The sequence below is a fragment of the Dictyostelium discoideum genome, assembly GCF_000004695.1.
Source record: "Dictyostelium discoideum AX4 chromosome 2 chromosome, whole genome shotgun sequence".
Lineage (NCBI taxonomy): Eukaryota > Evosea > Eumycetozoa > Dictyosteliales > Dictyosteliaceae > Dictyostelium > Dictyostelium discoideum.
Window position 1 is genome coordinate 706,170 of NC_007088.5, and position 23,527 is coordinate 729,696.

Below are 23,527 nucleotides of genomic sequence, written 5' to 3' on the forward strand. Positions count from 1 at the left end.
AAAAAAAAAAAAAAAAAAAATAATCTTTGAAATCTCAAAGATATAAATCAATTATCACGACCGTCACATGTTTTTTTTTTTAAAATAAAAAAAATAATAATATTATTTTTAAATAATACTTTGAAAAGCAATAACATACTAACATTATTTTCCTTTTATTATTTTCTTTTTTGGGCCTTTATTTTAATACGGATTTTATAAATCTTTTTTTTTTTTTTTTTTTTTTTTTTTACTTCCATTTATTTTTTTTATCTACTATTTTTTATTGTTCCTCATTTTATTTTTGTTTTGTTTTATTATTATTTTTTTTTTTTTAATTTTTTTTTTTTTTTTCCACCAATTCAAGATTTATTTATTTTCCAAATTTATATTATTTCATTATTTTTTTTCAATTTTTTTTTTTCTTTATCCTTAAACCCATTTTTAGGCAAATAAACAAAAAAAAAAAAAAAAAGGTAATTATAAAATTTATTTATTTATTAATATAATAGTATTTGTTTTAAATTTAAAAGATATTACTTCACACATTGTCATTTTTTTTTTCTTTTTAAAAAAAATTTTCAAAACATCTTTTTTTTAAAAGAAGAAACTCTTAAAACAACAACCATAATAATATAATTTTTAATAAATTCTTTTTTTTTTTTCTTTTTTTGTTTTTTTTTGTTTTCTTTGTTTAATACAATCGGGTAAAAAAAAAAATAAACACAATCTAATTTTTTTATTTTTTTTTTATTTCTTAGTATATTCATTGTAAATAAAATTCTCAGTTTATATATATAAAAAAAAAAAAGAAAAAAAATAAAAATAAAAAATGGAAGTAATTTCACAAAATCCCTCAATTTATCATATTCACAAATCCAACCAAAACGACTCACATAATAATAATAATAATAATAATAATAATAATAATAATAATAATAATAATAATAATAATAATAATAATTATTATTATAACAATAACAACAATAATAATATCAATAATAATAATAATAATAATAATAATAATAATAATAATAATAATAATAATAATAATATAAATTCAATTAAATCACCAAAGAAAATATCGATAAGTAATTCAAATAGTAGTAGTTTTTATGAAGAAGGTGGATTCGATGATATGTATCCATCTTCAAGTAGCTTATCTTCACCAATGATGTCATCATCTGGCAGTATAAATTCAAAATCACCATCACCATACAATGTAAATAAACAACAACAACAACAACAACAACAACAACAACAACAACAACAACAACAACAACAACAACAACAACAACAACAACTTAAACAAATTTCACCATCAACATCATCAACAAGTTTAATGAATTCTCCAACTCCATCGCCATCAACTTTACCAAATTCAAATAGTCAACAACAACAACAACAACAACAACAACAACAAACATGGAAGAGTTGTTGTGGTAATTCAAGATGTATGTTATGTGGTAATGGTACACCACGTTGTCTTTGTATGAATCATCCATCGTGGACATTAATACTTAGAGTTGTATTTTTCTCATTATCACAATTGTATCCAGATAAGGAATTCTTTAATTTAAAGAAAGAAGTTTACGTTTACTTGAATGACCATTGGGAGATTTTATCACCAAATCAAAAACAATCTCATAATTGGAGACGTCAAGTCCAAGATGCTCTATCACATTCCAGATTCTTTAGATCTGGTAGACACACTCTAAGATGTAATGGTTATTGGCAATTGAAATTACAATGTAATCCATGGAAATATATAAACTCTAAACAATTTGAAGCTTTAAAAATTGATGAACCAGGTTCACCACAAGATGATTTCATAAATTATTTCCCATACAATGTTCCAGGTGAAAAACAAGTTTCATTACAACCAAGAACTTCTTCATCACTCTCAAATTCACCTTCACCAACTCCAACTATTAATTCAACTCAAACTACTCCAACAACTTCTCCTGAAATCGCTTGGATAATATCTTCACCAAAATCATTATCTTTAACAAATTTAAAATCAAATCAAACTCAAACTCAAAATCAAAATCAAATCCAAAATCAAAATAATCAAAATAATCAAAATAATAATAATAATAATAATAATAATAATAATAATAATAATCATAAAATTAATAATTTAATTATATCATCATCATCCTTGAATTCAATTAATATTGAAGGATCAATGGATTATAATGATTTATCATCACCATCAAGTAATTATCATTCTGATGATATTCCATCATCTCCACTTTCAAATTCATCACCTTCAATTAATAACGCTCCATTAAATACTAGCCAAGATTCAAACTTTAATTTCTCCGCACTTACAACACTTTCCAACTTTTCATTAACTCAACAACCTGTATCAATCCACTTCCCAAATTCTTTAAAATCAAGTGGAAATAATATAAATAATACAAACAATAATTATAATAATAATAATAATAATATAAAAAATAATATAAATAATAATAATAATAATAGTATAAATAATAATTATAATAATTATAATATAAAAAATAATGAAAAAAGCGAAAATAATAATGAAAAAATTAATCAAATGAAATCAATTTTAAATTGTACACTTTAAAAATATTTATTCAAAATTTCACATTCAAGTGTGTATTACCAATTTTTTTTTTTTTTTTTTAAATTCAAAGAGAGAAGTTAAGAAAGAAAGAAAGAAAAAAGTTAAAAACTGGAAAAAAAAAAAAAAAAAAAAAAAAAAACAGGAAAAAAAAAAAAAAAAAAAAATTTTTATTTATTTTAATGAACGCAACAAGATATATATAAATTTGTAAATTTTTCAAATATAAAAAAAAAAAAAAATATATATAAAAAAACAGGTACCAGACATGTAAATAAAAAAATAAAACTTTTAAATTTAATTTATTAATAAAATAAAATAAAATAAAATAAAATTTTTTTTTTTTTTTTTTTTAAATAAAAGATACTATTGCCTTAATTGGCATCTCATCTGTTTTATCAACACTTAATAAATTTTTTATTATTATTGAATAAATATAAGATCTAACCAACATGAATATTTATTAAAACAAAGATCAGGTGTTTAATTTTAAATAAAATATTTTAAAGTATATTAGGTTATGTACAAAGTTGTGGTTTCTCCAATCTTTAATCAATAAATACATAAATTAACAAATTAACATACTCTTAAAAAAACTAAAATAAAAAAATAAAAATAAAAATCTAACCCGACATTTTTTTTTAAAAAAATAAAAATAAAAATCTAACCCGACATTTTTTTTTAAAAAAATAATATAAATAAAAATAAAAATAAAAAAAAAATTAAATTTTATGAAAAAATGAAAAGTTGGTGTAAATATTTTTATTTTTTTATTTTTTTATTTTTTTTTTATTTTTTTTTATTTTTTTTTATTTTTTTATTTTTTTTTTTGTTATCCCAGATTTTAATTTTTTATTTTTTATTCATCCCTTTTTTATTATATTTTAGTTATTTTATTTAACAACAAACACTGTTCTTTTTCTTTTATTTCTTTAAGTTTATCTTTGTCGAATTCAATTCCAAAACCATCATTATATGTTTCTTGAAGATCAGCTAACATACAGAGTATTAAGACGATTTTGTTTAAAGATGATCCAAATTTCCTCGGTATGTTGAAATTATTTTAAAATGATTAATTTTTAAAAAAAAAGTTTTCCACATACACACCGGTTGGAGCTTACTAAATTAGGTAAAGAAATATCTAGAAAAAAAATAAAAAAAATAATAATAAAATAAAATTAATAACAAAGTATTAAAAGTAAGAGATTGGTTATTTAAAATAATTACCCAATATTAGAAAGCTATCATGTTTACGAATAATTTGACCATTATTATCGTATTGTGGCTCTCTATTTTGGTCTTTTATAGTATATATATTTGATCATGAACGGAACCTGGGAATCCCTCAGGATTTAGTAACAATAATCTGTATGATCTAGTGCATACCTCACAATGAAATTTGACCACATGACTTTGCTTTTACCAGAATAGTATTTTTTTTTTGGATTTGGTAATCAGTGGGAGTTTCAATAACAATAGAGGTAGATTCAGCAGCAATTGCACGATAAAGCACATTAGATATAGGATGTTTTAAAAAGCCAACTGATTCAACAAGTTTATCATATCTCTTTTCCATTATTTCCTTGCATACAACTCAAAGTGAACGAATGGTTTGGCTATAGTGTTTTTGAAATGTTTTTGGACTAATACCAAAAGTAACACATATCTCATTAACTGGAAGATATTGTTTCCAACACAAGAGAGTCTAACACAAAAAAATAATAAAAAAATAATGTTATTAATTTATTCATTTTCAACATTTATTTTTATTTTTTATTTTTTATTTTTTATTTTTATTTTTATTATATTTATTTTTATAGTTTTATTTTAATATTAAACACCCACACAAATTATATGTTTTTCTTTAAGTTCTTCATTTTCATTAATTAAATTTAATAATTTATCTATCAGGTTCTAATCCAAAAGAATACAAGATTAAATTTGGTTGAGTCATTTGCTTTTTTCTTGGTCAAGAGTTTACCATTTTTTTTATTAAAAGAAGGAAATAATTATGAATTTATTATTTTTTTTTTTTTATTGATAGAAGGAGATAATTATGAATTTTTTTTTTTTTTTTTTTTTATTAATAGAAGGAAATAATTATTAATTTATATATTTAATTAAAAAAACACAACTTAAAAAAAATAATTTAAAGAACCCGATTAACATAATTAAATTTTATGTAAAAAATTTTACACCCTTCACATAATAATTTTTTTTTTCCATTGGACAAGTCAAATTAAAAAAAAAAAAAATTCTTTTGGAGAACCACAACCAACAAATTATTTTTCATTTTCTTCGCGAATGATCGCATTTTAATAATATCCAGATGGGTTATAGAATGCGTGACATAAATTTTTTCTATTTTATTTTTTTTAAAAAAATAAAAAAAGAGTATAAAATGAAAGAAAAAAAAAAAAAAAAAATATATCAAACACATCAAATCAAATAAATAATTAAAAAAATAAATAAATATTTTATATATATATATAAAAAAAAAAAAAAAAAAAAATGGAACCAATCAATAATATTGATAGAGTATTTTTAGTTTCTGGTACTTCAACTGGATTAGGTTTATCAATTGTTAAAAGGTTATTAGATAATAGTAGGTTTTTTTAATTTTTTGATTTAATTGCGTCCATCACCATTTATTAATTTTTTTTTTTTTTTTTTTTAAAAATATTTTATTATAATAATAGATTACAAAGTTGCAGCATTTACAAGATCAAAATTAATAGTTGAAAATGAAATTAAAAAATATTATGAAAATAATAATGAAAAAAATATTGATTATTTAAATTCATTATTAGCAGTTCAAGTTGATATTACAAATGAAGAAAGTGTTGAAAATGGTGTTAAAGAAACAGTTAATAAATTTGGACATTTTGATGTTGTAATTAATAATGCAGGATATGGTCAAATGGGTAACGTTGAAGAAACAAGTGATTAAGAAGCAAGAGCAATTTTCGATGTCAATTATTTTGCAATTTTAAATATTGTTAGATCAACAACACCATATTTAAGAAAACAAAAATCAGGTTTAATCTTGAATGTTTCAAGTATTGTAGGACATTTACCAAAAGGTAGCATTTCATCATACGTAGCTAGTAAATATGCTGTAACAGGTTTAACATTATCACTTGAACAAGAATTAGCACCTTTTAATATTAAGGTTGTATTATTATCACCTGGTGGATTTAGAACTATTATTACAAATAAAGAGAAATTCAAATTGGTAGAAAATCCAATTCCAGAGTATTATCCAAATTCAACTCCTCAAAATTCACTTGAAGCATTTATTGGTTTGATGAATACTTCAAATGGTGATCCAAATAAATTTGCAAATGCAATTTTAAAACTTGATTTAATTCATCAACAAGGTAATAAATTACCATCAAATATTTTCTTTGGTTCTGATGCTTTAGAAGGTTCTAGTCATTTCTTTAAATCATTAATTGATGAATCTAATCAATGGAAAGAACTTGCTCTTTCAACTGACCGTTCTTAAAAAAAAAAAAATAAATAAATAAATAAAAAGAGTGAATATATTTATATTCCAATTTTAAACAATTAAAATTTCATTTGTTTATATCTTTTATTTAAATTTACATGTAAAAAAAAAAAATTAATTTTTTCAATAATAAAAACCAATTGCCAACTTTTGGCACTTTTAAAACCAAAAAACATTGGGTGTTAATTCATTGGAATGTTTAAACAATTACTAACTCTATTTAAAGTTGACATATTATTATACTCTGTACCACCAATACTAGTATGACGAATAAATTGTGATCGATTGATAGGTATTATTAAATCTTCTGAATTATTATCACTACTACTACTAGTAAATGTTGAAGAGTCTATACAAGTACTATTATTATTATTATTAATATTTTTACTACTATTAATACTACTATTGCTCATTGTTACTAAATTATCTAAACTATTTAAATTATTATTATAAAGATAATTTGAATCTTTTCTTTCAATTAATATAGTTTTAGTAATTGACCAAATGTATTTAGTTATATTTGACATTAAATTTATAAATAAATCAAAAGTATAAATTAAACAACCTAATTGATGAACACAAAAACTATATTTCATTGCTTTTGGATGCTTTGAAATTAAGAAATGATAATCATTATACATTTGTTTAATTAATTGTTTTGAATTATCATTACGAAAAACAGTTGTTGTTTCATTTTGATATCTTTGAGATTTCTTTTGAATTTTAATTGATTTTATCTCTTCAATTGATTTTCTACATTCATCTAATTCCTTTATTAAATAATTAAATTTTGGTAATAGTAATGATTTTACATCTAATAGAAAATTAGTTTGATCATAATTTTTTGAATTATGATGATGATGATGATGATGATTATGATAACTATCATTACCATCTTCTTGACAATTATCAATTATAAATTCTGATCCAACTAAAACCATATATTCACTACTAATATTATTTAATAAACTTTTTAAATCTTTATATTTTTGTTTATTAAATAATAATTCAAATCTTGAATTAAACATTAAAGAACGTTGATTTGTAATTAATGATCTAATTTCTAAAAATATTGGTCTCATAGTTTCTTGAAAGATTTCTTTTGGTATCATTATCATTGATGATACTGTTGATATTGATGTTAAATCATCAATATTTCTATTGTTATTAATATCAAACCAATGAGAATTATGATTAAAAATACTTTTAAATGCTTCTAATTGTTTGATTGAGATATCTAATAAATTAATTTCCAATTCACGATGATCATAATATGGTAAGATGAGAATTGAAGATAACATAATTACAAACACTGCTAATGATATATGAAATGCTCTTAGGAGAGTTGTAATTATTAGTGCATGATCCTGAGTATATTCTGGAAAAGTTATAGTAGCATAGGATAGAATAAAGAAATTACCAAATGATTGAATTGGTTTACCACGAACAAAGAAATGTATTGAAAATACTAATGTAAAAGTTAACGCAATATATGCTAAACCTTTAGTACCATCTGAATCTGCCAATGAAAATAATACACCAACGACGTATGCTGAGAATACTCCTAATAAAGTACCAAAAAAACGCATACAACAATAAAAACCACTTGCACCAACACTTGGTGATGCTACATATAAAAAAGTAACTACAAACCATGATGAATTTTGAAATAAAATAAAATATGATCTAGTTAAAATTTCATAATAACCAATTGAAAATATTGATAATAATATTGTAAATTTAATTGTAAATTTCCATTTACAAAATATTATACTAATTAAATAATTAAAATTATTTTTAATTTTTAATTTTATTTCATTTTTTCTATTTTTAAAATTAAATAAATAATTATTTTCAACTTCTTCTTCTTTATCTTCTTCATCTTCTTCATATTCATCTTCTTGTTTTTGTTTTTTTCTTTGTTTTTTTAATTTTTTATTTTGTTTTCTATTTTTTAAAAAAATTTTAAATTTACAATAAAGAAATTTTGGAAAATTTAAAAACCAACAAAGTATTAATAAAAACATTTCAAAATGGTAGATTCTATTTTGACGATATAAACATCTTGACATTGTATAAACAATTGTTGATAATTCTTTTTGTTGTTTTGTAAATGATGTTAATAAATTTACAAAGAAATGAATTCTTGAAATTTCACATTGACTATCTTCTTCCAAATGTAATAAATCATTTGTAATTTCAATTTTACTATACTCTTTACACATTTCCATTTCAACTTTTTCAATTCTTTTAAAATATTTTAAAATTCTTTCTTGACTATAATTTAATGATTTTTTATAATTAATTTTATTTAAATCAATTTCATCATCATCTTCATCCTCATCTCCATCTTTATTATTTTTATTATTATTATTATTAAATAATTTTTTAAACTTTTTTAAAAAAATTTTAATTTTTAATTTTGTTTTTGAAATTCTATAATTCCCTAAAATTTGATTTTCCATAATAGTGAAAATATTTGAAGAATGATTAATTATTATATTAATGAATGGTATTAATGGTAATAAAAAATGACAACTTGGATTTGAAATATCTTTATCAATTGAAATTTGCATTGAATTAATCATATTATGATTCTTTTCTAATAGAATTGCCAATTGATTAAAATGACTAACTAAATCTTTATTCCAAAATTCTTGATCACATTCTTTTAAATAAGTTGATAACATATTTAAATTTTTTGAATATTTTACATTATATTTTATAAATTTCTCTCTAAATCCTTCAATTATTAAATTTGAATTTTCAATTAAAATTTTCTTTTTTTCATTTTCAAATAATTTTTTTTCTTTTTTTTTTTTTGATTTTGGTGTTAATACTAAAATTTTATTATTATTATTATTAATTTCAATTTCATAGTTTGATAATGAAATTGAATTATTATTATTATTATTAATTTGTGATAGATTTGGTAAATTCGATAATGAATTTGATAATCTCGAATGAATATTTTTAATAATTTTTTTATGAGATTTCCTTTTTGGTGATATTTTAAATTCATTAATTGTTTTTAATTCTAGTTGACGTAATAATGATTTATTACATTGATGTGATCTATGTAATATTTTAACAGATGTACGTAAAAATAATTCAGATGAAAAGAATGGATTTAAAATTAGACAACCTATAGTTACTAATAGTAAAGTTATAATTGAGGCTAAACCTGCTTTTAAGAAAATTATTGGTGACCTAGTTGGTGATCTGACAACATAGAGTAATGAAAATATTTCGAAATACATTCTTTTACCAATTGTCCAATTTAATTTATCATTTTTCGATGATAGAAATATTCCACTAGTTATTAAAATGAATAACATATATAAGAAAATTGAAATCCATAAATGATTGAAAAATATTGAGAATATAGTATACGCAACTATGTCACCAACTATACATGATATCATCATTTCAAATGCTGTTTTCAATATAACATTGAATGAATCTGATGATGATACAATCGTTGATGTAAATAATGTAACATATATTATTATATATGGAAATTCAAAAAATTCCCTACTAAATTTAAATATCTCTAAAAATAATGATAAACAAATTGTAAATGATATAAAACATGAATAAAATGTAATTGTTTTATATGTTTCACCAGATTGTCTCTTTGAAATTACTTTAAATAAATATCTTTTAAAAAAAAAAAAAAAAAAGATTAGAAAATGAAAATGAAAATGAAATGAAAAAATATATATATATATGTTTAGATTTATTTATTTACTTACTTAAAATTTTTCATAATGTTTTTTCATTAATCTATTTTTAGTATTTGAATAAAAAAAGGTAAATTTGGAATGAAAAAAAAGAATATGGTGTTTTTTTTATTTATTTTACTTTTTTTTATTTTAATTTTTATTTTTATTTTTTATTTTTTTATTAAAATATTTCAACACCCGTATATACCCACACTAAAAAAAAAAAAAAAAATCCCCCTTTGTTTAATTTTACCAAAATAATACTACATTTTATTTATTTTTATAATTTTAATTAAAATTTTAAAAATAGCATAAAAAGAAAAAAATAAAACAAAAAAAAAAAAATAAAAAATTTGATTTTTTGAATTTTTTTTTTTTTTTTTTTTTTTTTTTGATTATAAAAATAATTTTAATTTATTTTCGTACCCCCATTTCCATGTTCGCTGAATAACACATCTACCAATAAATAAATAAATAAAATAAATAAATAAATAATAAATAAATAAATAAATAAAATAAACAAATACAAATATATATATATAAATAGAATGGAAAATAAAAGGAAACAAAAAGATGAAATAGTTTTAGTAAATGGATCAAATGATACAACACCAAATAAAAAACAAAAAAATGAACTACAGGTAGTATCAAGTGGTGGAGGTAGAGAGATTATATTAGGTACAGAAAGAACATCAAAACTAGAACACCCAATTATGCAATTAATAGGTCATAAAGGTGAAATCTATTCTTGCAAATTTAATTCATATGGTACAGCTCTAGCTAGTGGTGGTTCTGATAAAGAAATTTGTAATTATCATATATATATAAATTGAACTATTTTATATATCATTCATTTATTTATTTTATTAAAACTAACTTTTAAAGCTATTATTATTATTATTATTATTATTATTATTATTATTTAGTTTTATGGAATGTATATGGTGAATGTATAAATTATTCAGTTTTAAAAGGTCATAAAGGTACAATATTAGAATTACATTGGTCAACAGATTCAAATGAAATATATACAGCATGTACAGATAAATCAATTGGTGTTTGGGATTCAAATAAAGGTGAATTAATAAAGAGGATAAGGGAACATAGTGGTGTTGTAAATTCATGTTGTCCAGCAAGAAGAGGACCACCATTGGTGGCATCGGGATCCGATGATAGAAGTGCGAGAATTTTCGACACTCGTTCAAAGGGAAGCACTCACTTATTTCAACATAAATATCCAGTCACTAGTGTTTGTTTCTCTGATGCATCGGATCAATTGATCACTGGTGGAATTGATAATGTTATTAGGGTTTGGGATATACGTAATCAAGAGGACCCTTTGTATACATTGGCAAGTCATCAAGACACAATCACATCGACATCGGTTAGTAAGGATGGTGCTTATCTATTATCGAATTCAATGGATAACAGTTGTAAAATTTGGGATATTAGACCGTATGCCCCACCCAATAGAAATATAAAAACATTTAATGGTGCTCAAAATAACTTTGAAAAGAATTTAATTAAATCATCTTGGTCAATTGATGGTAGAAGAATTGGTTGTGGTTCTTCTGATCGTCAAGTTTACATTTGGGATACAAATACTAAACAATTACAATACTGTTTACCTGGTCATTCTGGTACTGTTAATGAAGTAACTTTTCATCCAAATGAACCAATTATAGCTTCTTGTTCTTCAGATAAAACAATTTATTTAGGAGAAATTAAACCATAAAATCTAATAAAAATAAAAATAAAAATAAAAATAAAAATAAAAAAAAAAAAAAAACTCAAATAAAAAATTAAAAAATCATATAATTCAAAATGATAAAGATAATTTAGTTTTTTAAAAAAAAAAAAATTAATAATAATAATAAAAATCAAATTTGTTTTTTTTTTTTATTTTATTTCTTTTTTTCTTTTTTTTTTTTTTTTTTTTTTTTTTTTTTTTTTTTTTTCCTTTTAAAAATAATATTATAATAAATAAATCTGGTGAATAAAAAAAATTATTTACAAATAAATCTATTTTTATTTTTTATTTCTATTTTTATTTCTATTTTTATTTCTATTTTTATTTTTATTTTTATTTCTATTTTTATTTTTATTTCTATTTTTATTTTTATTTCTATTTTTATTTTTTTATTTTAAAAATATTTTAAAATCCCTTTTTTTTTCATTTCATTTTATTTTAATAAACACAACCCACACCCACAAAAGATTTTTAAAAATTTACATGAATAGACAAAATGTGTATCTATCTAATAAAAAAACAAAAAAAAAAAAAAAAATAAAAAATAATTAAAAAAATGAAAAAAAACAATAAAATTTTTTATAAAAATTTCAATAGTTGAGTTTTTTCAATTTTTTTTTTTTAATTTTTTAAAATTTGATTTTTTTTATTTTTTTTTATTTTTTTTTTATTTTTAAAAACAATATTAAATAAACACAACAACAAAAGCGATAACAGGAATAATTTTTATAATACATACTTATACTATTACAATTAAAAAGAAATAAATAAATAAAGGAGTCATTTAAATAAAAATATAAAACTATATACATATATATCATGGAGTATGTATTTTTTTTTTTAATGGCACCAAAAAAAAAAAAAAAAAAAAAAATCCCCAAGGTTCAGTTTTATATATTAATATATACACAATTACTTATTTTATTTTTTATTATTTATTTATTTTTTAGAGAAGAAATTTTATATAAAATTATTTTAGTTGGTGAAAGTGGTGTTGGAAAAGTAAATACCAATATTTTTAATAAGAGGAATTTTTTAAAAAAAAAAAAAAAAAAAAAAAAAAAAAAAAAAAAATTTGAAAAGAAATCGAAATCGAAATCGAATACTAAAACTTTTGTATATATTTTTTTTATTTTATTTTATTTTTTTTTAGTCAAGTATATTAGTTAGATTTACAGATAATACATTTAGTCAACATTTCGCACCAACTTTGGGAGTATGTTAATTTTTATACATATAAAATAAAATAAAAAAATAAAATAAAAATTAATTTATTTTTTTAAAAAATTATATAGGTAGATTTTAATGTAAAAACAATTAGAAATAAAGAGACAGGACAAACAGTTAAATTACAATTGTGGGACACTGCAGGTCAAGAAAGATTCAAATCAATTACACAAACATTTTATAGAGGATCACATGGTGTTATTGTAGTATACGATGTTACAGATCCAAAATCATTTGAAAGATGTAAAAATTGGGTAGAGGATATTAATCAATACACTCAAGATGGTATGATCATCATTTTAGTTGGTAATAAATCCGATATGGTAGCTCAAAGAAAAGTTACTTTTGAACAAGGTCAAGAAATGGCTGAACAATTAAAAACTAAATTTTTAGAAGTTTCTGCAAAAGAAAATAATGGTGTAACTCAAGTTTTCGATTTATTAGTTCAAGATATTGAAGCAACGTAAATATATAAAAAATAATAATAATAATATTTATATATTCTAACTATTTTAAAATTTTATTTTTATAAAAATTAGAATGAAGAATAGTAAAGTGGCACAAAACCAATTAAATTTAAATTCAGAAGTTGGTCAAAAGAGAGGCTGTTGTTAATAAATTAAATTAAATAATAATAATAATAATAATAATAATAATAAAAATAATAATCATAAAATATAGTACATAAGTAATAATAAATTTCACCCGATACAATACAATACAATACAAAACAAAACAAAACAAAACAAAACAATACAATATAATATAATACATACAAATCACTCAACTCAAACGTGACACTTTTTTTAAAATTTTAAATAAACTAAAACAAGATAAATCCAGCGTTATTCTCCATGGTGATGACATCATGATATTTTATTTTTTATTTTATTTTATTCTCATTTTTTTTTTTTTATTAGAAATTTTTTTGGATCCTTGAGGAAATATTAATAGAAAGAAACTCAAATAGAAATGTTGATTGAAAAATAATGATAAAAATAAAAATAAAAAAAAAAAGAAATTTAAAAGTTGGGATAATTTATAGTAATAACCAATTCTAATTTTTTGATCTATGTAAAACTATATTTCAATTAAATAAAATATATTTGTTTTAAAAAACTTAAGAGAAAAAAATAAAAATAAAAATAAATAAAAATAGAATTTATTAATTAATTAAATAAAAGAAAAATATTTAAATTATAATTGTAAATGTATTTTTATTTTTATTTTTTATTTTTTTATTTTTATTTTTATTTTTATTTTTTTATATTAATGATATCTCATTAAAAAAGAATTAATCATCAAAAATAGTTTTTTTTTTTTTTGGGGGGCATTATTAAAAAAAATGTTGGGTCAAATCTTTTTTTTTTTTTTTTTTTATTGAAAGATATTATTATTATTCATATATTTTAATTTTAATCCCTTTTTTTTTTTTTTTTTCAGAATTTGAAAAAATTTTCCAAATTAATTATTTTTTATTATTTTTTATTTTTTTTATTTTTTTTTCATAAGAAACGATCCAAAAATTTTTTTTTTTTTTTTTTAAAAAAATCCAAAAAATTTTTTTTTTTTTTTTTTTTTTTGAATTTTTTTTTTTTTTTTTAATGGAAATTTTTTTTTTTTTTTTTTTTTTTTTTTTTTTTTTCCCTCAGGTGTTGCTATTACAAATATCCATTTCAAGAAATCATTTTTGGGACAGATATAAAACATACCAGTGTAATTTTATAAAAAAATCTTTTTTTTTTTTTTTTTTTTTTTTCTCAATAAATAAAAAAAAAGTAAAAAATAAAAAATAAAAAATAAAAATAAAAAAAAAAAATAAAAAAATAAAAATAAATATAAAAAAGAAAATTTTATATTTAGTTAAAGAGCCTTAAAAAAATAAAAAAAAAAGTCCGATCCTTCATTCCATAATAAGAATAATAATAAAAAAATGGATGTTGATAAACAAATGGTAATTATTATTTTTTTTTATTTTTCTATTTTTATTTTTTTATTTTTAAAATTTTTATAATTTTTATAATTTTTATAATTTTTCATTACATTGGTAATTAATTTTTTTATTTTTTTCATCTATCATTACTATTTTATTTTATTTTTTATTTTATTTTAGTTACAATGGAGAAAAAGAGCATGGTTAAATTCAAATCAATTATATGGTGAATTAACAGATATTATTATTAAAGATACAGGGTATGTAAATGAATTCTTTATTATTATTTATTATTATTTTTATTTTAAAATTACATTACATTTCTAATATAAATAAATAAAAAAACAACCACCACCACCACCACCACCACCACATAATAGATTTACAAGTTCATTTGCAAATTTAATAGATAATTCAGAGGTTGATTCATTCTCAAAGAATATAGTAAACATATTTACAACAGCAAATAAAACATTACCATTAATTAAAGATTTAATTTATAATGAATTCAATACCAAAGTATTAGCAGAGGGTGAAGGTTCAATATTACGTGGTAATAGTATAGTTAATAAAATTGAAGGTGCATACGTACGTTTAATCGGTGCAAATTATTTAAGATTTGTTTTATCTGATTTAGTTACAAAAGTAGTTTTAGATTCTGATTTAAAATTAGAAATTGATCCAAGGTAAATAAAAAATATATACATACATTTACATATACATAAAATAAATACTAATTTATTTTTAAAAAAAAAAAGAAAATTAAATGATTATTATGAAGATAAAATTGAATTTGAAAAAAAGGTAGCAGAAGTTGAGTTGAGAGATAATCAAAAATCATTACATAATATTGCACAACAATTTTTAGATAGAATTACAGATCCAAGTGTTGTTGTTGAAATGCCAAGAGAGATTAGAGCAATCGCTGATTATACTGCAGAGAGTGCATTAAGATATGCACCTGAATCATTAGCACCATTGGTTGGTGGTTTCATTATGTTAAGATTCTTTTCACCTGCAATCGTCACTCCAGAATATTCAAAATTACTCTCTTCTGAAGTTGCTCCTTCAAAAAGAGCAAAAAGAAATCTTGTATTATTAGCTAAAGTTTTACAAGTAAGTATTCAATTATTATTATTATCATCATCATCATCATCATCATCATCACCATAGTATTAATATATTAATATAATTATATTTAATATTAGAATGCATCAAATGGTGTTTTATTTGGAGGTAAAGAAGAGTTTATGACATGTATGAATGATTTTATTATTGGAAATAAAGAGAAAATGTCTGCATACTTTAATTTAATTTGTAAAGATCCATTAAATCAAAATAATAAATGGTCAGATTTAGAAGGTGTTAAAAGTGCAACAACTACAACAACAATACTCACACCAACTAATACAACAACATCATCAAATGGTAGTGGTGGTACAACATGGGCAAAACCAATTGTTGGTGGTTCAAAATGGTTAGCAACTACACCAAGTGGTAATACACCATCACCTGCAATTTCAAATGCATCATCTGCTCATAATGGTAAATCAAATAATACTACAAATAATAATAATAATAATAATAATAATAATAATAATAATAATAATAATAATAATAATAATAATAATAATAGTAATAAAACTACTACGACAGCAACAACAATATCATCAAATAGTTGGGATGTTTATATAAAGAATGTACAAATTCAAGATTTATTCGATTTACATAGAATATTTGATTCATATAAAGAAAAGATTGTAAATAAAATTATAAATACAAATAATAATAATGCAAATAATGCAAATAATAATAATACAAATAATATAAATAATAAAACAGCAATTAGAGTTATTGAAATTTTAAAAGAATTAGGACCATCACCAAAAACAAAAACTGAAAGAAAAAAGAAAGAAACAGATGCAGCAGAAGAACCAACAACATCATTACAAAATGGTGCATCGATGGGATCGGCATTTGATGAATGTACACACATGTTGGAGAGATCAAGATTCTTATTTCAAGGTCCAAATGATAAGAATGATAGATCAGTGTTTTATTTAATAGTTAATAGAGTTAAACCAGAGGTATTTGATAATGTGAATCCATTAATCGCTCATATCTTTAAGGTTATGGATATTTGTGTCAATTCACCCTACACATTGGTGGTGGATATGAGTTGGGCTCATATTTCCAATGATTTAAAGAAAGCGATTTTCACTCATTTGCCAAAGTTGGCAGAGATCTTCTCGAGAAAGTATAAAAAGAATATCGATAAGATATTCATTGTACATCCATCAGCATACACTAGAGCAGTGATCTATTTCATGTCGGCTTTCACAAGTAGAAAGTTAAAGAGAAAGATTCACGATATCTACAATTGGAAAGATCTTTCTCAATATATCGACATTGAAAACATAGCATTGCCAGAGACAAGCAAGGATTTCATCACAAAGAGTTACCGTGTCGTTAAAGTCAATTCAAAAGGTAAAAGACAGGAACGTTTAATTAAGTTTACAAGTAACTCTTTATTAAATATCGATCCAAAAACACACAGAATTCAAAATGAAAAAAGAATTAATGAAATCGATGAAATCACCTCAAGATTAGGTTCAATTGAAATTAATATGAAACTTTCTGGTGAAAGTAAAAAGAGTGGTTCAATATTAGGTACTAAAATTGGTTTCCTTTCAATTAACAATAATAACAATAACAATAATGATGATAGTAATGGTAATCATGATATAAATGAATCAAATTCTAGAAAATACATTTGTAATCATGAATTGGAAAGAGATCATATTTTACAAGACATCTTTGAAACTGGTTTTAAAATGGGTTTGCAATCAAAATCAACAAAATCATTACCAACTGAATATAAAGTTATCAAAGTTAATAATGTTGGTAAACATCAAGAACGTATTTTCAAATTAACAATTGATTCTCTATTGAATTTAGATCAACAAAGAATTAAATCTGAAAATAGTTTTGCTGGTATCGAAGAGGTTATACTCGATCCTCATGATGATGATATCGTTTGGTTGAAATTTAAATCTGAACCAAGTAGAAGAAAAATCATTTGTACTGTTAAAGGTGAAGGTAAACTATTATTAGAAGTTTTAACTGATGCTATCAATAAATATCAAACTACTATTGATATTCAAGAAGGTGCTTTGAAACTTGATGCTGAAGAAGGTTTCTTATAAGTATAGTAAAGAGAAAGAGAGCATGTGAGAGAGAGAGAGAGAGAGAGAGAGGAAGAGCAATAACTCTTGGAAATAATAAAAGAAAATAAAAGAATAAAAACTAAAAAAAAAAAAAAAAGTCTTTTGATATATTAATTATTAAATCATATGTAATTTTAGTAAAAGAAAAAAAAAAAAAAAAAAAAAAAGAAATCAATAAACAAAATAGAAAATAAAAAAAAAAAAAAAACAATCAAACAGAACTTAATTATTTAAAAATAAAAATATTATTTATTTAAAAAAAAAAAAAAAAAAAAAAGAATATGTACATATAAAAATTGTTTTACTTTATATTTTTATTTTTATTTTTATCTTAACATTGGTAAAAAATCAGATTTAAGGACATGAATAGTTCCAATTGGTGGTTTCTTTTCATCAACAGTTTCAGTTGTTTCTGCAACTAATGCTTTTGGTACACCAACTTTATTTTCATTTTCAGCTTCCAATGCTCTTGGTACACCAACTTTGTGTTCATGTTCATGTTCTTCATTTTCAGCTACCAATGCTCTTAGTACACCGACTTTGTGATGTTCTTCATTTTCAGCTACTAATGCTCTTGGAACACCAACTTTATGATGTTCTTCATTTTCAGCTACCAATGCTCTTGGAACACCGACTTTGTGATGTTCTTCATTTTCAGCTACCAATGCTCTTGGAAAACCGACTTTGTGTTCATGTTCTTGATGTCTGGTTGTAGCTCTAATCAAAGGAAGACTTTCAGCATTTCTACTTTTCCTGAAACTTTATGGTGGTCACTTTAAAATATTAATCATTTTTTTTTTTAATTTAAATTTATTTTTTTTTTTTTTTTTTATTGTTATAAAAATATTATTATTATTATTATTATTATTATTATTATTATTATTATTATTATTATTATTATTATTATTATTATTATTATTATTATTATTATTATTATTATTATTATTATTATTATTATTATTATTATTATTATTATTATTATTATTATTATTATTTAAATAAATGAAAGTGATTTAATGATATAGAAATTTTTTTTTTTTTTTTTTTTAATCATTAAAAAAAAATAAAAAATAAAAAATAAAAAAAACTTTCTTTTTTTTAAAGGATTTTTCCCAAAGAAATCAAATTTATGAGATTTATATTTGCATTTGACTAGAATGCAAAAATTAAAATTTTTTACAAAAAACTTAAAATTAGATATTTCCAAAAAAAAAAAAAAAAAAAGTGGCCAAATTTGATTTTTTTTTTTGGGTTTTTTTTTTTGTACAATCCAAAAAAAAAAAAGATCGAAAATGACTAGTCATTTTTTTTTTCCTTTGATTTTTTTATTTTTATTTTTATTTTATTTTTTTATTTTATTTTTTTTAATTACATTTAATATCTAGTTTTTTTTAAATTAATAAAACAATAGATAAAATTAAGACAGTGACAAAGATACTAGCAGAAACTAAAGAAGATGAGCTTTCGCAAATAATTGAATAATTTCCAACTGAAACTTTTTGAGAGTCTGGAAGACAAATAAAATCTTGAGAATTTTTTAAGGTTGAACAAGTTTTGGTTGTAGTTGCATCACTGTATGAATTTAATGAGAAAGTGTTGAAAGAAGTTTCAGTCTTTTCTACTACCTTATTATTGGAACCACAAATTGTCGAGCATTCATCAACATTTGAGATAGTTTCGCCATCATTTGAACAACCTGGACCAGAGATTTGGAATTTTGTATATTTTGGTACAACATATTCATCATCGTAACATGTTACTGAATAACCATTACCAAGTGAAACTGCAACATTTTCATCAGAGCATTCAAATACTGTTGATAAATTTGTATTTTTACAACTTGTATCATTGGTGAGAGATAATAAGTATTCCATATGTACATAATCAACTTCTGAGAATAAAGCACCTGAAACACCACATACATTACTAAAACATTCATTTACATGAAGTAATTCACCACCAGCACTACAACCATTACCTTGGATTAAAAATTGAGTGAAATGGACATCTGAATGATGATGATCACCATGTTGAGCTAAAACATTTAAAATTAAAATATTAACTAATACCAATAATGATAATAATAATTTCATTTTTTTTTATTTTTATATAAATACAATTGTAAATTTATTAATAAAAGATGTATGATTAGTAAAAAAAAAAAAAAAAAAAAAATCAGAAATTGTTTATATAGAAAAAAAAAAAATAAAAAAATAAAAAATAAAGTAATGGAGTGATTATAGTTGAGTGTTAATCAGGAGTGTTATTAAAGTGAAAAAACACATGAAAAAAGGTGACGTAAAAAAACAAAAAAAAATCTTTGGAATTTTTTTCACTCCGTATTTACACATCGTTTTTTTATTATCAGCCAGCCTTTTTTTTTTTTTTTTTTTTTTTTTTTTAAACAAATAAATCCAATTTTTACTCATCCTTTTTTTTTTTTTTTTAAACAAATAAATAAATTCCAATTTTGATTTTTGGAAAATATTTATTACCTTTTTGGAAAATTATTTATTTCTTTTTTTTTTTTTTTTCAATTTTTTTTTATTATTTTTTTCTTTGTCTTTAAATTTTGTTTAGGCGGATCAAAATCCTTGATTTTTTGTGATCATAATATTTTTCTATTTTTAGTTTTTTTTTTTTTTTTTTTTTTTTTTTTTTTTATTTATAAAAAAAATAATAAAATTAAAAATTAAAATTAAAATTAAAATTAAAAAGTGAAAATACTTTTTAAAAATATTATTATTTGAGTCAAATTATATAAATGATTTTTATTTTATAATCAATTGGCGCCAATTTTTATTTATATTTTAATTTTTTTTTTTTTTTTTTTTTTTTTTTTTTCAATTAATTTTTAATTTTTTTTTTTAATTTTTTTTTTTTTATTTTTAAACAAGAAAATATAATTTATATAATATGCCAAGAGAAATAATTACTCTACAAGTAGGGCAATGTGGTAATCAAAGTAAATATTATTGATAATAATTTAAAATAATTATAATAATAATAATAATAATAATAATAATAATAATAATAATAATAATAATAATAATAATAATAATAATAATTTTATTTTTTTATTTTTTACTAGTTGGATCAGAATTTTGGAAACAATTATGTAAAGAACATGGTATTAATGCAGCAGGATATTTAGAAGAATTTGCAAAACCAGGTATTGATAGAAAAGATGTATTTTTTTATCAATCAGATGATGATCATTATGTACCAAGAGCATTATTATTAGATTTAGAACCAAGAGTAATCGATTCAATTAAAACATCTGAATATTCAGGTTTATACAATCAAGAGAATATATTCGTAGCTGAGAAAGGTACAGGTGCAGGTAATAATTGGGCGAATGGTTATAAACAAGGTGAATCGTTTTATGATGATATATTCGATATGATAGATAGAGAGGCTGATGGCAGTGAAAGTTTAGAGGGTTTCTTATTGACCCATTCAATTAGTGGTGGCACTGGTAGTGGCATGGGGTCGTACATATTGGAGAGGCTAAATGACAGATTCCCCAAGAAAATCATTCAAACCTATTCAGTGTTTCCCGACGACAGTAGCGTGGTGGTTCAGCAGTATAATAGTGTACTAACATTGAAAAGACTCATAGAGAATGCAGATTCGACCGTTGTGCTCGACAATAACGCATTGCACCGTATAGTGGGTGAGAATCTACGTATCGATCAGCCTACTATGGACCAAACCAATTCACTAGTATCGACAGTGATGAGTGCTTCAACCACCACATTACGTTATCCAGGCTATATGAATAATGATTTGGTGGGTATGTTGGCATCACTAATACCAACCCCAAAATGTCATTTCCTAATCACTGGTTATACACCACTTTCAATCGATCGTCAAACTGAATCTGTACGTAAAACTTCAGTATTGGATGTCATGCGTCGTCTATTACAACCTCAAAATATTATGGTTAGTGCTCCAACTAAAACTGGTAAATATATTAGTATACTTAATATCATTCAAGGTGATGTAGATCCAACTCAAATTCATAATAGTCTTCAAAGAATTCGTGAGAAAAGAATGGCAACTTTTATTGATTGGGGTCCTGCAAGTATTCAAATTGCACTCTCTAAAAAATCACCATATATAAAATCTTCTCATAAAGTTTCTGGTTTAATGTTAGCAAATCATACAAGTGTTAATCATGTAAGTTATTATTATATTTTTATTTTTTTAAAATTTATTTACTAATATTATTTTTATTATTATTAGTTATTTTCACATATAATTCAACAATATGATAAAGTTAGAAAGAAACAAGCTTTTTTAGCAAATTATACAAGAGAATCTGGTGAAATTTTACAAGAATTTGATATTGCAAGAGAGATGTTGGATGATTTAGTACAAGAATATAAAGCTGCTGAACAATCTGATTATATAAATTATCATATGAATAAAGAATTTAATAATAATAATAATAATAATAATGGTAATCCTCAATATCAATATGGAACTGTTTGAAAAAATGAAATAATATACTAAAAAAAAAAATAATAATAATAATAATAATAATAATAAAAATTGATGTACATAATTTTATAAATATATTTCTTTTTCTTTTTTTATTATTTATTAATTTTTATGAATATTATATAATTCTTTACCACTTGATAATAAAGTGAAAGCAGAACCTGTAGCGAGAATGATTGGAATTGGTTTAGAAGTTGCAATTGCTTTTTTACCCATTACACCACCCAATAAGGATGATGCAAGAACTGATACACCTAGACCAACTTTACTATTACCTTGAGATAAATAATATGCTGATGTTGAATATAATAAACCAAAAACACTACCTGCAATTAATGATGGCTATTATTTATTTTATTTTATTTTTTTGGAGATAAAATGATGATGATGATGATGATGATGGTGATGATGATGATGAATAAAAAAAAAAGGAAACTTTGGTTAATATCTTGAAGGAATGATGGAATAATTAATTATTAAGTATTTGTCTTTTACATCATACCATTGATTTTGATTTGGCATATCCAATAACACCACCACTAAGAACAATTGCTGCCATTGCTGCATTTAATTTAAAATCATTTGAATATTGTTCTGACATTTTCTATATTTATAAAATTAACTATCAATCTTTAATTTAATCAATGAAATTTAAAAAATTAAAAAAAAATAAAAAAGTAAAAAATAAAAAAAAAAAAAATCCTTTAGGAAAATTAATAAAAAAAAAAAAAATTAAAAAATAAAATAAAATAAATAAATATCTAAACAATTAAATGAGGGAATAATTACGCAAACAAAATTCAAAATCACACTTCATTCATTACACAAAGTTTACGTAAACTTGGTGAAAATAAATAAAAATAAGAAAAAAAATTATAAAAAATAAAAAATGATTTTCTTGAAAAAAACATAAATCTCAAGATTTCGATATGCACAAACCCAAGATATTTAAATCTTTGTTTTTTTTTAAAAAAAAAAAAAAATGGACATTAATGTCCAATCTCATAACAAATATAAAAAAAATAATATAAATAATTATTTTTAAAATAAAAAAAAAAAAAAAAAAAACAATTCGA

The 23,527-nt window shown here is 21.3% G+C and overlaps 11 protein-coding genes across 11 annotated transcripts; 6 read left to right on the top strand and 5 right to left on the bottom strand.

Annotated features, from left to right (window-relative positions):
• Positions 1-811: 811 nt before the first annotated feature.
• On the top strand, positions 812-2,575 carry DDB_G0271784 (hypothetical protein; the record flags this gene model as incomplete). Its single annotated transcript, XM_001134612.1, has 1 exon — positions 812-2,575. One exon carries the CDS (start codon positions 812-814, stop codon positions 2,573-2,575), a length of 1,764 nt encoding a protein of 587 aa, XP_001134612.1.
• A 1,384-nt stretch (positions 2,576-3,959) lies between these two features.
• DDB_G0271746 (hypothetical protein) lies at positions 3,960-4,148 on the bottom strand (the record flags this gene model as incomplete). Its single annotated transcript, XM_640359.1, has 1 exon — positions 3,960-4,148. One exon carries the CDS (start codon positions 4,146-4,148, stop codon positions 3,960-3,962), a length of 189 nt encoding a protein of 62 aa, XP_645451.1.
• Positions 4,149-5,083: 935 nt separating this feature from the next.
• On the top strand, positions 5,084-6,080 carry DDB_G0271748 (hypothetical protein; the record flags this gene model as incomplete). Its single annotated transcript, XM_640360.1, has 3 exons — positions 5,084-5,177; positions 5,272-5,496; positions 5,524-6,080. The coding sequence occupies 3 exons, from the start codon at positions 5,084-5,086 to the stop codon at positions 6,078-6,080; spliced, it is 876 nt and encodes a 291-aa protein (XP_645452.1).
• A 185-nt stretch (positions 6,081-6,265) lies between these two features.
• On the bottom strand, positions 6,266-9,852 carry DDB_G0271786 (hypothetical protein; the record flags this gene model as incomplete). Its single annotated transcript, XM_640361.1, has 2 exons — positions 6,266-9,743; positions 9,839-9,852. 2 exons carry the CDS (start codon positions 9,850-9,852, stop codon positions 6,266-6,268), a joined length of 3,492 nt encoding a protein of 1,163 aa, XP_645453.1.
• A 504-nt stretch (positions 9,853-10,356) lies between these two features.
• Positions 10,357-11,543, top strand: wdr57 (WD40 repeat-containing protein; the record flags this gene model as incomplete). Its single annotated transcript, XM_640362.1, has 2 exons — positions 10,357-10,615; positions 10,735-11,543. The coding sequence occupies 2 exons, from the start codon at positions 10,357-10,359 to the stop codon at positions 11,541-11,543; spliced, it is 1,068 nt and encodes a 355-aa protein (XP_645454.1).
• Positions 11,544-12,377: 834 nt separating this feature from the next.
• On the top strand, positions 12,378-13,400 carry rabC (Rab GTPase; the record flags this gene model as incomplete). The annotated part of the gene is made up of 5 exons (XM_640363.1): positions 12,378-12,382; positions 12,509-12,560; positions 12,712-12,774; positions 12,854-13,248; positions 13,325-13,400. 5 exons carry the CDS (start codon positions 12,378-12,380, stop codon positions 13,398-13,400), a joined length of 591 nt encoding a protein of 196 aa, XP_645455.1.
• Positions 13,401-14,718: 1,318 nt separating this feature from the next.
• Positions 14,719-17,924, top strand: nfaA (Ras GTPase activation domain-containing protein; the record flags this gene model as incomplete). Its single annotated transcript, XM_640364.1, has 5 exons — positions 14,719-14,739; positions 14,899-14,978; positions 15,099-15,404; positions 15,477-15,834; positions 15,927-17,924. 5 exons carry the CDS (start codon positions 14,719-14,721, stop codon positions 17,922-17,924), a joined length of 2,763 nt encoding a protein of 920 aa, XP_645456.1.
• A 347-nt stretch (positions 17,925-18,271) lies between these two features.
• Positions 18,272-19,249, bottom strand: DDB_G0271704 (hypothetical protein; the record flags this gene model as incomplete). The annotated part of the gene is made up of 2 exons (XM_640365.1): positions 18,272-18,660; positions 19,243-19,249. The coding sequence occupies 2 exons, from the start codon at positions 19,247-19,249 to the stop codon at positions 18,272-18,274; spliced, it is 396 nt and encodes a 131-aa protein (XP_645457.1).
• Positions 19,250-19,336: 87 nt separating this feature from the next.
• Positions 19,337-20,038, bottom strand: DDB_G0271702 (hypothetical protein; the record flags this gene model as incomplete). Its single annotated transcript, XM_640366.1, has 1 exon — positions 19,337-20,038. One exon carries the CDS (start codon positions 20,036-20,038, stop codon positions 19,337-19,339), a length of 702 nt encoding a protein of 233 aa, XP_645458.1.
• An 823-nt stretch (positions 20,039-20,861) lies between these two features.
• On the top strand, positions 20,862-22,442 carry tubC (gamma tubulin; the record flags this gene model as incomplete). Its single annotated transcript, XM_640367.1, has 3 exons — positions 20,862-20,910; positions 21,037-22,127; positions 22,194-22,442. 3 exons carry the CDS (start codon positions 20,862-20,864, stop codon positions 22,440-22,442), a joined length of 1,389 nt encoding a protein of 462 aa, XP_645459.1.
• A 111-nt stretch (positions 22,443-22,553) lies between these two features.
• tmem14B (transmembrane protein 14 B) lies at positions 22,554-23,052 on the bottom strand (the record flags this gene model as incomplete). The annotated part of the gene is made up of 2 exons (XM_640368.1): positions 22,554-22,793; positions 22,954-23,052. The coding sequence occupies 2 exons, from the start codon at positions 23,050-23,052 to the stop codon at positions 22,554-22,556; spliced, it is 339 nt and encodes a 112-aa protein (XP_645460.1).
• Positions 23,053-23,527: the final 475 nt, after the last annotated feature.